Source organism: Leptopilina heterotoma, unplaced genomic scaffold (genome assembly GCF_015476425.1).
Source record: "Leptopilina heterotoma isolate Lh14 unplaced genomic scaffold, ASM1547642v1 Lhet_114, whole genome shotgun sequence".
NCBI lineage: Eukaryota > Metazoa > Arthropoda > Insecta > Hymenoptera > Figitidae > Leptopilina > Leptopilina heterotoma.
In genome coordinates, this window is record NW_025110833.1 from 4791216 (window position 1) to 4811594 (window position 20379).

General features: G+C 21.8%; 1 protein-coding gene across 4 annotated transcripts in view; it reads left to right on the top strand.

Moving 5' to 3' along the window:
- Window positions 1–20379, top strand: part of LOC122506987 (fasciclin-3) — a 545181-nt gene that overhangs the window by 519584 nt on the left and 5218 nt on the right. For 2 of the 4 annotated variants that reach the window (XM_043619462.1, XM_043619452.1), the window contains exons 7-10: window positions 2233–2346; window positions 15887–15917; window positions 16177–16254; window positions 19545–19719. In XM_043619462.1, the coding sequence (XP_043475397.1) occupies window positions 2233–2346; window positions 15887–15917; window positions 16177–16254; window positions 19545–19719 (398 nt within the window). Of the gene's footprint in view, window positions 1–2232; window positions 2347–9345; window positions 9597–15886; window positions 15918–16176; window positions 16255–19544; window positions 19720–20379 lie in introns of those variants that run through there. The other 2 variants (XM_043619470.1, XM_043619478.1) reach the window with 2 other exon arrangements.

Below are 20379 nucleotides of genomic sequence, written 5' to 3' on the forward strand. Positions count from 1 at the left end.
ATTTAAAGGAAATAAATTTACGTACTAGCCAAGAAAAAAAATTTTTAATCACAGAAAGAAAAAAAATTTTAAATAATAAATTAGAAAAAAAATAAAATTAGGAAAAATAGTCAATTACAAAAAAAATTAAATTAAAAAAATAGTACCTAATTTAGAAAAAATGGAAATTAAATAAAGAGAATTATATTTATAAAATTACTTAGTAAATTACAAAAAAACTGAATTTAGAAAAAAAAGGAAATTGAAAAAGAATTAAATTAAAAAAAATAGTAAATCAGAAAATATACTAAAAAAATAAAATTATACAAAATAGTGAATTAAAAAAATGAGTCACAATCAAATTAAAAATTATTGAAAAAAATACTAAATTAGGAAAAATTAAACTAGAAAAAAAACAATAGAAAGGAAATTAGTGAAATCGAATTAAAAATTATTTGTAAATTAAACTAAAAATTACTTGAAAAAATATTATATAAATTAAATAATACTCGTTTCAAAATCTTTTTTCTCAAAAAATTATTTTTATCTATAAATTTATAACAATTGTATCAATGTTATTTGTTATTTTTGAGCAATTTTCGAGATTTTGTCTAATGGCAAATTTTCGCATGCTCACGCAGGACCCTTAAGTCACTTCTATGGTAAGCTCTCCGAACACATGCACGCACTAGGTAATGTCATTTTTCAATTTTATTTCAAGCATTTCATTCTCAACATGAAAGTTTCGTGTGAAATATTCAATTATACTCGCGCGTCTGGTTCTACATTTTATTTTCTCAAAACTTACACATTTCATCTTCTTTAGGAAAACGAATTAAATAAATTTTAAAATTATATTTAAATTTTATTTCTGTCTCTCTTTAGTTATTAAAATTTTCATTTTCTCTACTATTTTAATTAAATTAATTAAATTTGTTATTGTCTCCTCAATTATTCAAAAAAATGGTATTTTTCTCTTAATTATTTATTTTCTATTTATTTTACATTTTCTATTATTTTAATAAAATTAATTATTTATATATTTTCTCCTCAATTATTCAACAAATTTTATTTCTCTCTTAACTATTTGTTTTATTATTAATTTTATATTTGTTTTAATTAGAAATATTTTTTCTCTCTCTAATATTATAATTTTAAGTTTTCGGTTTTGCTTTTTTGTTTCAATTTCAATTTTTTTCCACTAATACTTTTTAGTATTTTTTTTCTTTTTCTATAAACCCGTGTATTTTCCTAAATAAAAAAGAGCAAAAAAAATTTCTAAATATATCAACAGTTGTATAAAAATGACAAAAATGGAAAATAATTTTGAATTTTTACACTAAAAATTCTCTTGGAAATGTAAAATTTTATTTTTTTTTTAGTAAATCTTTGAATTAAAACGAAACTTTCATGTAGGGAAATAAAATAAATTTTCACAAGTAGAATGCCTTTGGAGATTGAGATGAGAACGCAGTGAAAAATAATCAAAATCCGTTCCTTTATAACGCGGGGATGATTTTTAATTGAATTGCATTCTTTGTCCCAAGTCGTATAAAGATTTCATTGTAAGCTTAGCTATTTTTTTGTGTCTTTAATCGTATTTTAATTAACTTTCATCTCTGTGTGCAGTGTTATTAATTTTCGCAAATTTTTGCTAAAAAAAAAAATTTCCACAGAAAAACTTTTCCTATAATTTCCATTTTATTATTTTCGTTTAGCGCTTGTTATTTTTAACAAGCTTTTAAATGTTTGCTTTAATTTTTTGTTTTTTGCAAAAGTGTGTAATAAAAAAGCTACTTTGTTCGTTGTACGTTTCAGAATATTTCTGATTTTCTTTTTCATTTTTTCGAACAATTTCAAGTTTGTAAAAAATAATTAAAATTTTACAAAATTACAAATTTCAATTACAATTAATTATTAGATTAATTGCAAACATTATTAGTTACAATCAATTATAATAATTAAAATAAAAACAATTGCAATTAATATAACAATTACAATTATTTATTTATTATAATTCCAGATATAAAAATATTTAATTTCTTTTTTGGATTTTTTATTTACTACATTATTATCAATTATTTATTTTTCTTCCCGGTAATTACAATTTACATAAATAATCGTCTATTAGTAATAGTAATTAACAATTCTCGAAAAATGAAAAGAAAAATTGTTCACTTGGGAAATTATCAATTTTTTCTCTCTCTCTCCTCTTTTTGTCGAGTGTGATTAAAATTCTTTTATAAATTTCAGGTGTAGACCTCGACGCTGGATCGATTATTGGAATCGTTATAGGAGTGGTTATTCTAATTCTCGCAATATTCCTTGTCATATTTGCCCGAGCAACTGGTCGCTGGTGCTTTGCAGGTGAGTGTCAATAACGCGATAAAAAATAAAAATTGATTCTCAATTAACTTTCTTTGATATTACCGTATATATATATACATAGTATATGCAATTTTTTTCTCTCTCTTTTTCCCCTTCTGAATAATTCCTCAGCTCTCTATATATACAAAAAAAAATATGGAAAATTATATACAAACTGCAGGTAAATTGTGAGAAGAGAATACCCAAAAAAAAAATTATTTCGCAAGTGTGCTGCTCTCGTTAAACGTGCATATTGTGTCATTATTTGCATATATATACAGAAAAAAAACAAATGAGACAAATGAAAAAGTGCATACAAAACAATTACTATTATCCGGTTATTTTTTATTTCTATCTCAAATTTTTATCCTAAAAAAATCTAAATTTCGTTATTTTTAATTTCAAAAATATATTTTTAGAAGCAAAAAAAAAATTGTCTAAACCAAGTAAAATCAAATTAAGTTCAAAAAAAAATTATAAAAATAAATAATAATATTTAATAAATAATTAATATAATATTTTAAAGAATAGTAATTTAACTTTGATTTCTTCGAATTTATGGAAAGTTTAGCTTTGAAAAAAATAATTCCTTGAGAAATAATTTTTCTATTACGATTATTATTAAATATACTTGGACTAAAAGAATAATGTAGATTAGAAGTCAGAGTATTTATTTTTACAGAAAAAAAAGCTATAGAATTAAAATTGAATTAATTTTTGAATTTTCGGTTACTTTTTTTTTGTTTTTAATTGTCAATTTTTGCTAGTTATTACTTTTATGTATACAATGTCTTGTGTGTTGTGCCGCTAAACGATAGGACAGCATGCAAGTCGGGCCAAGTAAAGACAATGGAGAAACACCAACATTTACCGTGCGATTCCATGTACTAGGCAAAACACTGTCCAGGGGTAAGTCACCTCAGACAGCAACCCCATAATTAATGCTCTCGCTGTTTAATCGCAATCATTGTCTTATTTTTTTAATCTATCACATTTTACCATTTTTGTTTTGTCAAACTCATTATATCTTTGAATTAAACATTTATTACATCGAGTGGTTCAAAAAAATAGCAGAACAAAATTTTTCAAATTTCAATCAAATTTTCCAATGAAAAAGAAAGAAAAGAAAAAATTTAATTTTGTTTTAATTCAATTCAATTCTTCTACTCTAATTAATAATTTATTTCTTTTTTTTTATTCTTCTCTTATTAATAATTCAATTTTTTTTTTCAATTCTTTGATTCCAAAATAAAAAAATTCAATTACGTTATTTATTTATTTGCAATGTAAAAATAAATCTTTTTGAGTATTTTTTATTAAAATTAAAAATTTTCAATTGTTTTTTATTTATTTATTTACAATGTAAACCGGGTTAGAGAACCATTTAAATATTTTTAAATTTTGTTATTAAAATTGAAAATTTTCAATTATATTTTTTATTTATTTACAATGTAAACAAGCTAATAAGGAAAAAATCGCAAAAAAAATATTTTTGGTACGAAAGCTTATTATGCAAATAAATAAAAAACATAAATTTTTTAATTCTATTTTAATTTACTTAAAATTAAAATTAAAAAATTAAACTTTTTAACTTAAATTTATACTTTTTAACTGAAAATTAAACTTTTTTTAAAAAAACTCAACATTTATTTATAAAAATTATAATTTATTAATTACAATTTACCTTAAAAAAATCTTAATTAAAAATAAATTTTAAACAATTCTTTTTTCATGAATTACTTTTAAAAACAGTGTTCAAACTTTAATAATTAATAATAAATAAAATTTTCTATAAATATCTAATTTAAAATTCAATGTAAATGAAAATTTTATGTTTGATTATTTTATAAGTTTAGGGCAAGAATTTTTACTTCTTTTTTAATTGGACAAATGGAATTTATAAATAATTGAAATTTGAAAAAATATTTTTTTGAACCAATCTGTTACAAAGTAGTGTTTAAAATATTTTTTTAATTAGAAAATCAGTGACATATCCTCATTTTGTCAAGAATAATAAAAAAAATTCGTATTTTTTAGTTCTTTTCAATTAACATAATTATTGCTTATTATTTTTATATGATTAATATTCTTTTTCATAAAAAAATTATTTTTATTTTGAATAAAAATTATGTTCTAATCTTTCTTATAATTAGAAAAAATTCTCTATTACACTCAGAAGAGTAATGCTTTTTTGTTCGTTAATTAGTTGATTTTTTTCATTGCCGAGATTTTTCATCTTATTAATTGTTTTTTTATTGATTTTTTTACTATTTTATTATTATTTTTTTGTTATTATTTTGTCATAATTTTGTTTTTTTTATTTCGTCATTTTTTTAATTTTTGTATTATTTTTTTTCACTTCTTCATTGTTTAATTATTCTTTCCCCTTCATAATTTTTCTAAATTTTAAAAATTTCTTTTTCTCTTTTTTTCTATTCCAACAAGTAGAAAAGTTGAAGTAAATGAATTTTTCATTAAAAAAGTTTATAAATTTAAATTAAAAATTCTCCTCTCCTAAAAATATTAATTAACTCTGATAAACTTATGGCTATGTCACTGGTAATTTTACGTCCCTTATTAGTATCACTGTTCCATAGGAATTTCAACAAAAAAAATAGCGTCGATATCACATATCCAGCATGGAATTATCGCAGCATTTCTATTTCCTTTTTTTTCTCTCGATAAAATAATTTTCATTCACACGAAAAAAAATTCAAATGTTTGACGAATTCATATTGGAAAATGTGAAAATCCCGGATCATAAATTTTTGCCTATCAATTATTTAATATGAATTATAAATGTTAATTAAAAATATTAATTTCCTAATTGCTAATCTTAATTGTTTATATTATGCAATTTCATAAATAAATGTCAATATTAATTATTAATTTCATAAAAAATTTCCATAGTCAATTAATCAATCAAATTTATTAACGAATTAAAAATTTATTAACAAAATAAAAAAATCAAATTCAAAAATTCAAAAATTCCATTAATCGAAATATTTTTAAAAAAAGTTTCTTCACTCATGTTTTGTATATTAAATTCTCGAAAATTAGTTTTCCGTAAATGTGTAAACGAAAAAAACGAAGAGAAAAATTTACTAAAATTGAAATTGACTAATTAATCAAGTACATATAGTGAAAAGAAACTTATCGCAATAACCTTCGTCGTAAACAATTCGAATCGGTGTTCTGAGGATTTATTTTTGCATTTTCTACCTCGCAACTTTGCGCCAAGAGGAAAAATAATAGTCCAAATGTCGATTTTCGACAATCCAAAAAAAAAGAAAAAGTAGAATGAAGAATGCGATGCATGCTTCTCTTAGCTTATACAATACATTCTTTTATATTTAATTATTTACCAAAAAATTATTCCGCATGTACTAATCATGTACTCGTATAAATAATTAATTTCCAAAAAAAAGAAAAAAATATCAAAATCACAATCGAAAAAAAAATTGTATTAAAAAAGTAACAAGCAAACCGTAATCGGCGAAGGCAAGTGTGGACCACTGTTTCTTTTTTTTTAATTTTTCACTTATCGAACATCAAAAAAATTTTTTTTTTTGCTCATCTACCTCCTGTGTATTACGAAAATGAATAATTTAAGCATGATTCGAAATTCTCGCTTTCATTCTGTTTCATATAATATTAATGTATATTATGTTAATTAGAAGCAATATTGTTGAATAGATGCCACCTCATCATGATCAAGTAGCTTTAACATTTACTCACAAATCTCATACGCTTCGACTGATACGTTTTAGTGGCATGACCTGCCTGTGAATGTTACAATAAGTCAATCTGTTTATCATACTGATTAGTGCTCTATTCAGCAGCTTTTGGACACAAAAGGATAAACTGATTCACCTTCCAATAGAGTCACACAGTACTGCTGATGAGAATACAATACAGAAACTAATACAATATAACTGAATCATCTATTTTCATCAATTTTATACGCTCTTTAAATTCTCTCTACTTATTTAATCATAAAATTATTTTTTGTATATTTTTTTTGGAATTTTTCTTTTTCAATTTTTTTTTATTAATGGTCAATCTTTATCTTTTTGGGGAAAATTTTAGTTTTCAAATTAGTTAAAAATTACTTATTCAGTATTCTATTTCTCAATTTTAGTTTCTAACTTCCTACAAATATTTATTTATTCAGAATTTTTATTTTTGCATTTGGAAAAATTTTGTTTAATCAGTATTTTCATTTCTCAATTTGAAAAAAAAATGTTTATTCGAATTTTTTCAATGTGGAAAAGTTTTGTTTACTCAGTAGCTTTATTTCATAATTTGGAAAAATGTTGTTTACTCAGTATTTTTGTTTTTCAATTTGACAAATTTTAGTTCCTAATTTTTAAAAAACATTTAGTCATTCATTGTTTTTTTATTTTTTAATTCGAAAAAAATTTTTCTTACTCAGCATTTTGGTTTTCTAGTTTTTACTTCGGACAAATTTAGTCTCTAATTTCCAAAAACTATTTATTTATTTCTTACTTTTATTTTTGAATTTAGAAAAAATTTTGTTTACTGAATATTTTTATTTTTTTAATTTGAAAATAATTTTGTTTACTCATTAGTATTTTTTGTTTCAATTTGAAAAGTTTTCGTTTTTAATTAAATAAATTTATTCATTTTGTGTTTTCATTTTTCAAATTGTGAAAAAAGTTTGCTTACTTGTCAATATTTACATTTTTTAATTGGACCATTTTTTTGTTTATTTATCAGTATTTTGCTATTTTCCAATTTGCATTTGGAAAAAATTTTATTTACTCATTTTTATTATTTTATTTTATTAACTCAATATTTTTCTGTTGCACTTGGGAAAATATTATTTATTCAATAAATTCTATTTTATAATTGAAAATTTATTTTTGACCTCTATCTTCTATTTTATTACATTTTATTTTCCGTTATTGTTTTATTTTAATAATTTTTCTTTTATTTTCAATTTTTCATTATTTTTCTTTTTATTTTCAATCAACCAATGTTCATATTTATAAATTGTGCATTCATTTTTACGGGTTTTATTTATTTAAATTCATTACATTTATTTTAGTGATTAATTAACTTTCATTAAATTAATTTCATTAATTACTTTAATTTACATTAATCCAATTTATTTAATGAATTAATTCACAGTACATAAATTAATGTTCATTAATTACATTAATTTCACTAATTAATTTACTAATTACTGACTTTCTTAAGTTGTTAACAATTTATTATTATTGCATTTACTAATTTGGTTATTTTATTAACATAACAATAATAAAAATATTTTTTTAATAATTTACTAATAAAAGATTCTGAAGAATATTAACAATTTTAAAAAACTAAATAAATTAATTTATTCTCTGAATGCTCTAATTTGTTACAAAACAATTTTCTGTATGAAAAATTTACATTTTTTTGTTAAAAATAAATTTTACAGTATAGAATAAAATCTTCCAATAAAAAAGAATTTTTAAACAAATAAAACTGAAAATAAAGTATAAATTTCATTAAAAATAAAAAAATAGAAACGTAAAATCTAAAAACAAATGTAAATTTTTAAATAAAGAATAATTAATTATTAACTTTTCTGAAACTAACTTTAATAACTTTTCGATTAATAAATTAAATCCCTAAACAAAATTATTTTTTGAAATTCCAAAATTCAATGGTCAGTATTTTTTCTCTTGGAGGTAAAAATATAAATTAAAATATTTTTTTATATTAATTCAATTTTTCTTCTTCTTTTAATTCTTTTTCAATTTTATAAACACAATTACGTTAAAAAAATTTACAATTATCTAAAGACTCGCATTTTTTCCTCTAAATCAGGAAATCGTGTTACAAAATCGAAAACAACATATTTTCTCTAAAATCATTTTAAAAAATTGATTTTACTATTTATTTAATTATTCACAAAAATAAACAAATAAATTAATTAAGTACAATTTTTCATTTTGGGGCAAGTAAACAAAAGAGCATGCATTTTTTATATTATAAATGTGCTTTCTCATAAAATATATGGTAAGAATTTTCCACCACTGAAAATAAAAATCATCATCAATTTTTTTTCACCTCAATAATAATAAACCAAAAAAAAAAAACACAAAAAATGTTTTCCTATTGATGTTCTAACCAAAAAAAAAAAAAAAAAAAATGACAGTGCAACCAAAATCATTTTTCACTTTTTGCACTAAGTGTATTTTCTAATTTTTACACTTATTTCTAATTATTATAATTTCCCAAGGTCAAATTCAATTAAATAAATAATTTGTCAATGTGTTTTTTCAAACAAAATTTCCTCAAAACAATTTAGAAAAAAAATAAAATTTATTCAAAGAAAAATTAAGAGGAAAAGAAAAGAAGAAAAAGAAAAGTAAAAAAGAAAAATTACAAAGAAAAATAATAAGGAAAAGAAAAAAGAAAAATAAAAGAAAAAATCAAAAATGTTATTAATAATTATTAATCTGCTAATAAATTATATTATCTAATAAATAATAATTTATTAGTATCTTATTATAATTATTAATTATTTACATTATATTAAATATTTTTATCCATTATTTATTTTATAATTAAATAATTATCATTAGTAATTAATATTTCCAATGAAAAAAAAATATTTATACATACTTAAAAAACGTTAAAGAAAAAACAGAAAATAGTGGAAATAAATCCATAATAATTACTTATTCAATATAATTAATAATTTATTTATTACTTCAAAAGTTAATGAAAAAACACTCTAACAAATTATATAATTCCAAGTAATTTTTTTACTTATGCAATTAAAAAATTCCTATGTTCTACTAATATTTTTGATAACAATTTTCTTTTTGTGTAATTAACATTAAAAAAAAAATTGCCAATAATTTTTGTGTCTCTAATTCATTGCATTTTTTTTTCTCTCAAAATAAAAAGAAAAAACAAAAAAGAAAATTCAAAATCAAACCACACTTGTGCCTTGACCGATCGTGGCAATGCTTGTTACAGCGAGACGCCGTGGAGATGAAGAAGCTACTGGTGGTGTTGGCGCTGGAAGCGAGGCGCATATCACGCCCGGAGATGAGGACGAAGACCACGAAGAATCCCGCTACATCTACGACGAGAAAATTCCCCATGGCGGCCAAGAGAATCCAATTCACGCGAGCAACGAGTACATCAATGGACGTGCTGACATAAAGCACAAAAAGGACGAAAAAACGGAATCGCCAGTTTAAAAAAAAAATCACCAATTTTTTTTATGCTTTTTTATCTCCAGTCAGTGACGACGTTTCCTAAAATTGCTGATGGACAATCGTTTCTATTGCAGAAAAAAGCGCCAAATTTTTTTTTTTTTTTTTTGAAGAAAGTCTTTTTTATATATTTACTTATATAAGGAATTTTTTTTAGCAATTTTTTTTAGAAATTATTTAGGAATATGTTTTCCTAATTTTATAGAAAACATTTTTTTCGTCCCATAAACATTATTTTGATAATCGAACAATTTTCCCCCGAGGATATTTTTTGTCAAAAATTCGTAAATTCTCTTGGTCCAAAAATCAGCAATTACGTTCGTCTGTTACGATTCAATTAGTACATTTCTTTGTGAATTTATATTAGTAGAAAAAAAAGAAGAAAAAAAACAGTGTACATACCATGGGTGTGAGAAAGTTAACGAATTTCACCAATTTTTCTTTTTCTTTCAACTTTCAACATGTTTTAAGTTTGATGATGAGAAAAAAAAGAAAGAAATATTTTGAAAAACTAAAAATCGAAGCAGTCGAACGTAAAATAAAAAAAAAATAGTCGCGTTTTTTCTTTTCTTTTTTCGTCGATACGTGAAAACATGTAAATATAGTTAAAAGAGAAAAAGACATCACGCCACATTGTGCGGAGACTCTCGTGGTCTTTCCTTAATAACTAATTTAGTTAAATTAAACTTAAGTATTAACACGAAAAATAATAATTAAAAATAAAACTACTTGCAGTTTTTCGACGATCGCTTAAAAGAAAATTAAGAAAAGGTGTGTATGAAAATTCGTCGAAAAACTCTCGTCAGTAAAAAAAAAAAGATTTGTGAGACTAAGAAAACGAATCTTTCGTATCGAATCGTATTACGATTTTATCATCCAAATAAAAATCGTAATTAGATTTAGAAAATTTGTCGTATACAACTCTTACCTTTTTGCAATTTGTAAGAAATTTAAAAAATAGCACTAAACTAAAAGAATAGTTAAATTTTTGTAATTAACAACTTCTAGGGAAACATACGCAATACCGAAATTTTGTACATTTTTCCCTCTTCGAAATGTAATTCAATTTTGTACTTCATTTTTGACTTTTTAATTTTCCAATTATTTTTTTCTGAATTTATTTTATTTTTTCAAATTAGAAAAAAAATTATTAAATTAAAAATAATTATTAAAATTTCCCTTGCTTAAAATTAAAAAGTATAACAAATAATTATTATTGTGAAAAATCAAATAATAAAAATTATTATTCTTGTAAAAAATGCAAGAATAAAAATTATTACTATTGTAAAAATGGAATAATAAAAATTATTATTCTCGAATTCAAAATGTAAAAATATGTACAAAATTAAATTATATTCGACAAATAGGGGGAAATTCGAATTATCGATGTTTGTTTAAACAAAAACTAAATTAGGTTTACAGAAACGAAGCAAAAAAAAACCTAACCATAGATACATTCCATAAGGTAGCTTTCGAAAAGAGGATTTTACCTCTTAACGCAAAAAAAGACTTCTCTCTCGCCTTTTTATACATTTGAAAAAAAAATTCGGTCAGTAACTTCTAAAAAAAAATATCTGACCATAATAACACTTTCGATATTTTTCCCCACCTTTTTTCAAAACAAAAAAAATCAAATTCAATAATTAGGGCGATTAACGCAAAAAAAAACCGTCTCATATTTCGAATCTCTCTAGAAATATAAGTTATTAATTAGTTGCACAAAAAAGTTTAAATACGTTTAATTGCGAAAACCATGTTTTGTTTTTATTTGTCACTAAAATAATCTAGACTAGTAATTAGATATTAAGAATTTTTCTCGAATTTTAAGAATTTTTTTCACACACAAAACACAACACAATGCACCGCTCGATTTATTTATTATCCAAAAGAAAAAGCTGCGGTCACTGTTAGTGTTTAATTTGTCAAGAAAAAAAAACAGTCCGTATGCTTTTTTTTACTTTCTTATTATTACCTTCGACAATAAGCGTTGTTTGTACTTTTGTACAGGTGAATTTTTACTTAGCTGCAGTTAACAAAAAAAAAAGGATGACGTAAGAGGACACCTTTGATTAGTTTCAATTTTTCTCAATTTTTGCACATAACACACAATTTTTACCATCCCCCCTCTTCTCTCTAATAGAAAAACTTTGATTTTCAACTTTTTATCGACAAAAAAAAAATATAAAAAAGAAAACGAATGAGATATATGGAAAATAATGGCCGACAAATTTGTTCTCAATTTTTATTTCCTACAAATTCGCCGGCAATTAAATTTCCAATATTACTGCGTGTTGTATATTGAATATATATATAAATATATAAATATTAAAATATTATAAATACTACGATATGAGATTAAAAATAAAAAAAAATATGATATATACTGTGTCCCGTGTACTTGATCAGACGATTGTTAAAAAAAAAATTTATCCCTTCGTAAATCTTTCAAGTACCAGAGACCTGTCGTTATCTGTCTCTTTGAGAAAAAGAACACTATAAATCAGAGTGATGTTTTACTTAAAAAAAAATGAAAAGAAAGAATAAAAACAAAGTTAATGAAATTAATTCAAGAATGTAATGTGCATAGCACACTACGAAAAAAAATATAGATGATAATATGTGAGTGTTAATTACCAAAATAGGTATTTGTAACGTATTCGCAATCAGGATGTTGTTTATAGCCACTTGAAAAATCGACATTTCGCATCTTCGTATCTGAATATCAATCTAATAAATATAAAATAACGTCTAAGCAAAAAAAAAAACGAATATTTAAGAAACAAGGAAAAAAAATTGTATCTCAAAGAAAATTTATAGAATAAAAAAACCGTCTAAAAAATCCAAGATTTGTCTGCGACATAATCTAAGATTCCGTTTCAAAACAAAAAAGTCTGAAATGAAAAACATCAAAAGAAAAACAGTTTTTTCTAAAAAGCGATAAGTAAAAATGGAACGCGCAATAAGTTTTTTAAAAAATAGCAATTACAAAAAAAATATAGCAATTTTTCAACATTTTTTACCTAATGTTTAACTTTTAAAAAGCAACGGTCCAAAATCACTGCCAAAAACATCGCTTTTTCATACTAATTTTTCCAATCACGAAAATCATTAATCTTGTTGAATTAAATATTCACAAACTATTTATTATTATTTATTCACTTCAATAAAATTAACAAAAAAATTTATTCTATTTAAATCAACAAAGCGAATAAGTTTTATTTTATTCAAATAAAAAAATGAATAAATAAATTTATTTCTTTTATTGAAATAAATAAAACTAATGAACAAATTTATTTACTCTACTAAATTAAATAAATAATAATAAATACAAAATACTTGAGATATAAAATAGAAAAAAAATAACCAGCAAAAAATATTCCTTACGCAGGATACGTTTAATGTACAAAAAAAAAACAACAAAAAAAACAAAACGATATTGTGGTACATTGATATAACTTACTTTGTAATTGATTTTCTACTATTAAATTAATTGATAACTAATTACTTAACATTCGATGGTCATGCTATCGCGTTATGCTTTTATTAATCACAAACTTAATGGCGCGTGTCCAGTCAATTCCGTTTTGACATTTTAGAAAACAAAAAATAAACGAAAAAATACAAAAAAAGCTCGTAACTCGCGAGCTTTTTATACCGAAAGTTTGTAAAACTCGTAATGACTTATATAATATATTTAAAAAAAAATGAAGGAAAAAAGAAAAAAAGCATGATCGTTGGCCATACAATGGAGTATATAAATATATAAATATAAAAAAATATATATATATTTATGTTAATAATAAGCTTAGGTAATATAACGATTTACGATTACTATTACCTGGTGTTCTCTGAAACATTTTTTTTTCTAACTCTTTTGTTCAAAGCGAAATTCACCTTTAATTTTTGATTCGAATATGTTTTCTTAATTTTTATACGTATATTCTATACAATTCAATATAAATAAATTATTCTACTAGTTCAGGGACAGAAATTATAATTACTTTTTATTTAATTTGCTCGTTCGTTTACACTCCCAATAAACACACTGGTTGGTTCTTGAATATTCGAGACTGTAAAATGCTTCTCAATAATTTCAATACTTAAAAAAACGTCTGATTGAGAATTAGATTTTCAAATACGTTTTATATTTAGATAAAATTATATTTTAGTATTATAATTTAATTGTAATTTAATTTAATTACAATTTAATTTAATTGTAATTATTATTTAATTTAATTGTAATTACAATTTAATTTAATTGTAATTATTATTTAATTGTATCACATTCTATTCAATTTCATTTTATTTCATTCTATTATATTTTATTCTATTCTATAAAGAATAAAAATAAAATTGAATTGAATAAATTAATGAAAAAATAATTTTATTACAATTAATTTTATTATAATTTAATTTTATTAAAATTTAATTAAATTGCGATTAATATTATAATTTAATTTCCTAACGTAATTGAAGAATTATAATTATGAATTAATTAATTATGACAAAATATAATTACCTATAATATTAGAAGACAAATTTTTTTTATTAATTTTTTTCAAGTAACGACGTTAAATTATAATCAGAAAATATTATAATCTAGTTTGTTATTAGAATTTTTAAAAGAAAGTAATTATGAATAATTCGTATTTTGTATTTTATATACTAATTTTTGTAAAGAACAATTTTTGTAAATTTTTATCACGAGAAATATTTAATCAAAATAAATTTTATCAATATAAAATTATTATCAATAAATAATATTATTAAAAAAAAAAAATATTTATCCAAAAAAAAATTTATAGCGCCTGAAAAGCGTATTTTTTGATCTGAAAATTTTGTAATTTATCCAAAAAGAAAATAATTTATAATATATTTAAAAAGTAATCGAATAAATATTTATAATAGAATTTATTTAGAATTTTTTTCTAATTTTTGTTTTGTTTCTAAATACCAAACCTGTGTGTTTATTGTTAACAAGACTTAGAATGTAAAAAAGATAAGGTTTCGTTTGCCTGAAATGATAAACAATGGGCCGGCGAAATCAGCAATGTTTTTTATTTAACTTCTTCTAATATTAGTTTTCTTTTTTAATATAATTCTCGTTCGGAGATCGCTTTTTAGATTAAAAGAAAAAGTAAAAAATAATGACACACACATTTTTGAACGATTATTAATAATGGAGTGATAGGTAAAAAAAACAGCGAACATGTTAACACGAGTGGAAGGGCAAAAGCATTTTTTTTTAATTTTTTTTTTTTTGTATCTGTAATTGTAGATACAACTCGATAAGGCGAGAGTTAATCTAACTAAGAATTCAAATGAAACTAATATATAGAGAGCTGTATGTAATAATTATAAGTTCAATTCATCGCTATGATATTATACTTAGGTATTATATGATTTTTGAAATAAAAACATTTGTTTTAAATACAATCTGAATTTTCACTATTTTTTTTTTTTTACGTTAAAAACTGTCAAGTTCCCTTTTTCTTTTTTGAATTTTTAATGAAATTTTAATAAATGTTATCATTATATTTACCTAATTTATTTATTTTTTACTGTTTGTATCTATTTTTGTCTTATTTATATTATTTTAATTTTTATTCTTTTTATTATCTTGGTACTTTTCTTTTTTGTTTTTATTATCAATTTTTAATTTTTTCGTTTATATTAATTTTTTTTCATTTATCATCTATTTTTATTTTATGTTTTTAAAACATTTTTTTTATTCTTTATTTTTACTTCATTTATTTGAAATTCTTTTACTAAAAAATAATTTTTTAAACAGTCGAAGAAAAGGGAAAAAGAAGAATAAATCTTGAACTATAAAAAGAATTCTTTCTACGTAAAAATTTTCTTTCTGCAAATTTTCCTTCTTTAGAAAAATTGAAAAAATAAATTGAAAAAATCATTTTTTGAAATTAATTTTCAGTTAAAGAGCAGTTAAAGAATAAAAAGAAAAAGAAGTAGAAATCTTTAACTATAAAAAAATTCTTTCTACGTAAAAAATGTTTCTCTGTAAATTTTTTTTCTGTAGAAGAAATAAAAAAAATTTTCCAAATAAGATGAAAAAATTAATTTCTGATTCATTAATTTTATAGATTTTATAATTTATTTTTCCAAATTGAACAATAAACAAAATTTGAACAGAAGATGAAATAAATTTTTGAAATTAATTTTTCCAAAAGAAACGAAAAGGAAATTTGAGCCAAAGACGAAAAAATCAGTTTTTTAAAAATAAATCTTTCCAAAAGCAAATTCCAACCAAACTGATGGCACTTTTTGATTAATTACAGGTGGTAGGCCATCGAGGAACATTGGTGAATCGTGAGTATTGATCAATTTTTTTTTAATCGAAAATTTGTGTCCGTTTGTTTCTTTTTTTTCTCGTTTTTTTTTTCTTTCTATATGATTGATTGATTTTACGAGCACATTTTTCGTAACTAATAAACAAAGTGGCTGGATATATTTTTTTTCTCAATTTTTTTTTCTCTTGATTTGTATAACCGAACGTTATTAACATTAACTTTTCCGAAGACAATAGATTAGTTTCTAGATTTTTTTCGCATGACTCGCACATTTTCAGAGACTTAGCGGATCCAGCGGCGAGCGTTAATCTACTTCGCTTCCACAAACCAAAAACAGACGATACCAATGGGCGAAGGCAAGGAGCACTTTTTATTTTTCTCTCTCTCTCTCTCTCTCTCTCTCTCTCTCTCTCTCTTTCTCTGTCTTTCATTATTTCTTTCTGTTGCTATAGAAAAAAATAAAATTAAAAAAAAAATTTCGTGCGCATTGCAATCGACTGGTCACGCACTGCTCGTCGTTTTCTGTTTGCTTTGCTACGTGGCTTGCTTCAATGAACGCCCATATAGTCAGCTAAGAAATGATACCTCTAGAATTTTTTTTTTCGTTTTTTCGAGAAAATTTTCTCAATCTACCTTTCGTCTAATAACAATAATTCACTTAGAAAACGATTTTATTGATTAAACAAAATAAAGAAAATTTTTCTTCTTTCAATTTCGAAGGGAACTTTTCTCTATTGAATGATAAAAATTCTATCTTTGAAAGTATATTTCTCTTTTTACTAAATATTTTTAGGAGAGAAACTATTTTATTTACTTATTATTTAATTAAATATCTGCTAATACTTTTGGCGGAGAAAATTTTTTTATTTTTTATTTATTTGTTATTTAACTTTCTGAAATATAAATTATTTTCTTTATAAATGGTTTTATTTATATTATTTCTATTTTTATTCATTTTTTATTATTAAATATGAAATGTCCCGTTGAATTTTCCAAATAAATAAATATATTTTCATACTAAAATACTTTTAATTGAGGAAAAATGTACATATTTTATTTTTTTATCCATTTCACTTTGGAAAAATTAAAAAGAAAAAAATACTTTCAAGATGAAGGAAAATAAAAGTAGGATACATAAATTTTTACGAGAAAAACTTTTCTGAGGTATATCGTTACTTTATTTTCGCGAGGGAAAAAGTAGTTTCAGCATTTTGCAAACTTTATGCACAAAAATTGTCGAAAATAAATCAATACTGGGCTTTGGCAGTCATCCACACAAAAAAAACTTTTTTCTTCCCCACTTTTTTCTTTTCTTTGCTCACGTGTGTGCTTTTTCTTACTGAATTGTCTTGAATTTAAATTGTGTAAATTTTTTCATTACTTTCCAAATGACACTTTACTTTGAAATGCAATTTTCAATCACAGTTTCAATCACACAATATTAATAAAAAAATTTTTTTTCATTTAATGTTATAAATTTTAATTCAGAAAAATTAAAAAGAAAATAAATTTTTTCATTTAATTTTATGGATAATACAAATAATTTTTACTTTTTTATTTAAATTCACAGAAAAGAAAAATTAAAAAAGTTCTTTCATGTACTTTGTTAATAACAGATTTATACATTAATGCAAGTAATATTTTTTAATTTTTCATTGCTAACTAACAAATGTAAATTAATAGAAAAAATTGTAATCATTGTGTTTTTAACATTTTTTTAATAAACACTAAAAAATCAACTAAGCAACAATAATTTTCTCCACTTTATATAGCAAACACACTAATTCATAATTAGTTATTAACGAATTGCATGACAATATATAGAAACTATAATACATCTCAATTCATTCAAATTTCAAAGCGATAAAATTACATAATTTATAATTTTTTATAGAAAACTATTAAAATTATAAATTATAAATTAAATTAAAAAGCATAAATTATGAATTAAAAAAAAAGTATAAATTATAAATTATATTATATAATTAAGTCAGTAACCAATAATTTAAATTAAAATTTAAAAATTTGTCTGAATAATTATTTAAAAAATTATATCCATAATTTTTCCGCTTATTTTTATACAATTTTAGTAAAAAAAATTGAAATTTTCCCACTGCAATAACGAATTTATCAAAAAGAAAACAAGTAGTACACTTGCATTGTAAATAGCGCTAGTTCTGTATTTTAAATTAGAATTTGATTTCTGTAAATGTTGAAATTATTAATTTAATATAAACAAAAGTTCAAATCAAATGACTGAGATCCACCTGATTAATGTAAGTATTAGTGAATTTAAGTGTAAAAATTGTGAGTTTCTGTCTTGTAGTTTTCAGAAAATATTTTTTCATTAATATTTCTTTTTCTCCTTAATTTAAACAATTTTTTATTGATAGTATAGAAATGTAACGCAATGTGTCAAAAAGCATGTCAGTTTTTTTATAACAAACATTTTTTTTTCAGTTTCAAACCGATGCTTAAGTGTCGAATTTGTAAAGTCTGCATTTTGTATTATGTGTATAATTTGAATTTTAATTTAATTATAATCATAATTATAATATAATAATATAATTTATTTAAATTTATAAAAATATGAAAATTTGGCATAATTAAAATAGATAATATTAAGCTATTATTAGTAATATTAATACTAATTATTATTATTAAATAATAATAAAATTATATTTATATCAAAGTGAGATTTTTCAAACAAAAATTCTTAATAATTTCAGATAATTTTCAAATTTTTTGAAAAACGTTAAATAAAATAAATTTTTTTTCTAATTAAAGTGAGGTTGAAGGAAAAAATTTAATTTTCTATTGATACATTGAATCATTATAAATAATTGTACAGCAATTTTTCAATTTGCATTTATAGTTTTCTCACTTTGTACATAAAGCAAGGAAAATTTCTAGACGCAATTTATTTATTGTATATTGTATAGACAAGTGTTAAAATACTTATCATCGCCAACAATTATTATAGATAGTAATTAATTATTTAATTACTGTAAATATTTCTTTTATGTCTACAATTAGAAATGTTTATTTGTACAAATAATTTATTATTCTTTGTTTATCAAATTTAATTTAATTATTCAATTTAATATCACTTAATTACTATTTTAAATTATTAATTCAGTTTTTTTAATTAATTAAAATGATTAGGAGAATTAGGATTCGAATTAGAAGAATAAAATTAATTTAAAAAATTAAATCAATTGACTGAAGTAAATAAGTTAATAAATAATTAACGTAATTAACTCAAGCAATACTTCAAATTAAGTTAATTATTATTTGATATAGTAATTGAAATAATTATTTCAATTAGTTAAGTGTGATCATTTGTTCAAGTAATTCAAATAATTGATTTTTGATTGAATGAAATAATTAGATTAATTAAAATAATTTAAATTAAATTAAAATAAATAATTCGGTTAAGTTAGATTTTTTAATTATTTAAAATAATTAATTCAATAAATGAAATAATTCATTAAAACAATTGAAACAACTATTGAAAATTAATTTAAATTCCAAAGCGATTGATAAGTATTTTCATTTAAAAAAATGCATAAAAATGCAAAAAAATAAAATAAAAAATTCACCGAGAATTAGAAAATAATAACAAAATAATATTATTTAAAATTAGAAGCGATACAGAAAGTGCCGGCCGATATTCCCGAAGCGAAGTTGACAACTCATCATCAGGTAGACGACGACGACCTAAAATTACCTTCTCACAACTTTTCAAACGTAACAAGGACAAAGTTTCCGGCGCCGATACCGATACAGTGAGGACGAATGTCACTGTTGATGATGAAAAGGTAATTTTTATTTTTCTATTCCCCCTCCCCTCTCATAATTTCTTGATAAGATTTTTTAATACAAAAACTACTAATTTCCTTGCACACCTGATCTCTATACTTAATAAGGAAACATGTGCCAATGTATCACGCGACAATTTTTATTTTCCAATTCTAATCTCATTTTTCCAACAAAATGTATATTATCTTGTTTAAAAGAATATATCAAAATTTAAATATTTTTTTCCTCTCATTCAAATAAATTACAAAATAAACTCAATAATTGATTAAAATTTGAATTTGAAATTATTTTCAGTTTTCACAATATAATTATTGTGAAAAAGAAGAAAAACATGTAGAGTGAATAAAATTTAATTACCGTAAATAAATACATAAAAAAAAAATAATAGAAGTAATCGTCATTATTTTTTTGTTTTCTTGTTTTGTATTTAAAAAAGAATAATACAAGAAATTACTAAAGACAACTACGTAAAAAAATAAATAATAGGAGAAAAATAATAGAAAGAGGTAAATGTATAAAAAATTAAGTAATAGTAAAAAATAAATAATATAAAGTATAAGTAAGTAAATATTTAAAAATAAATTTTTTGTTTCTAAATTAAATAATAGAATTTTAATAAGTAGTTTTTTCTATAAAATTATGTAAAATATGCTAATGAA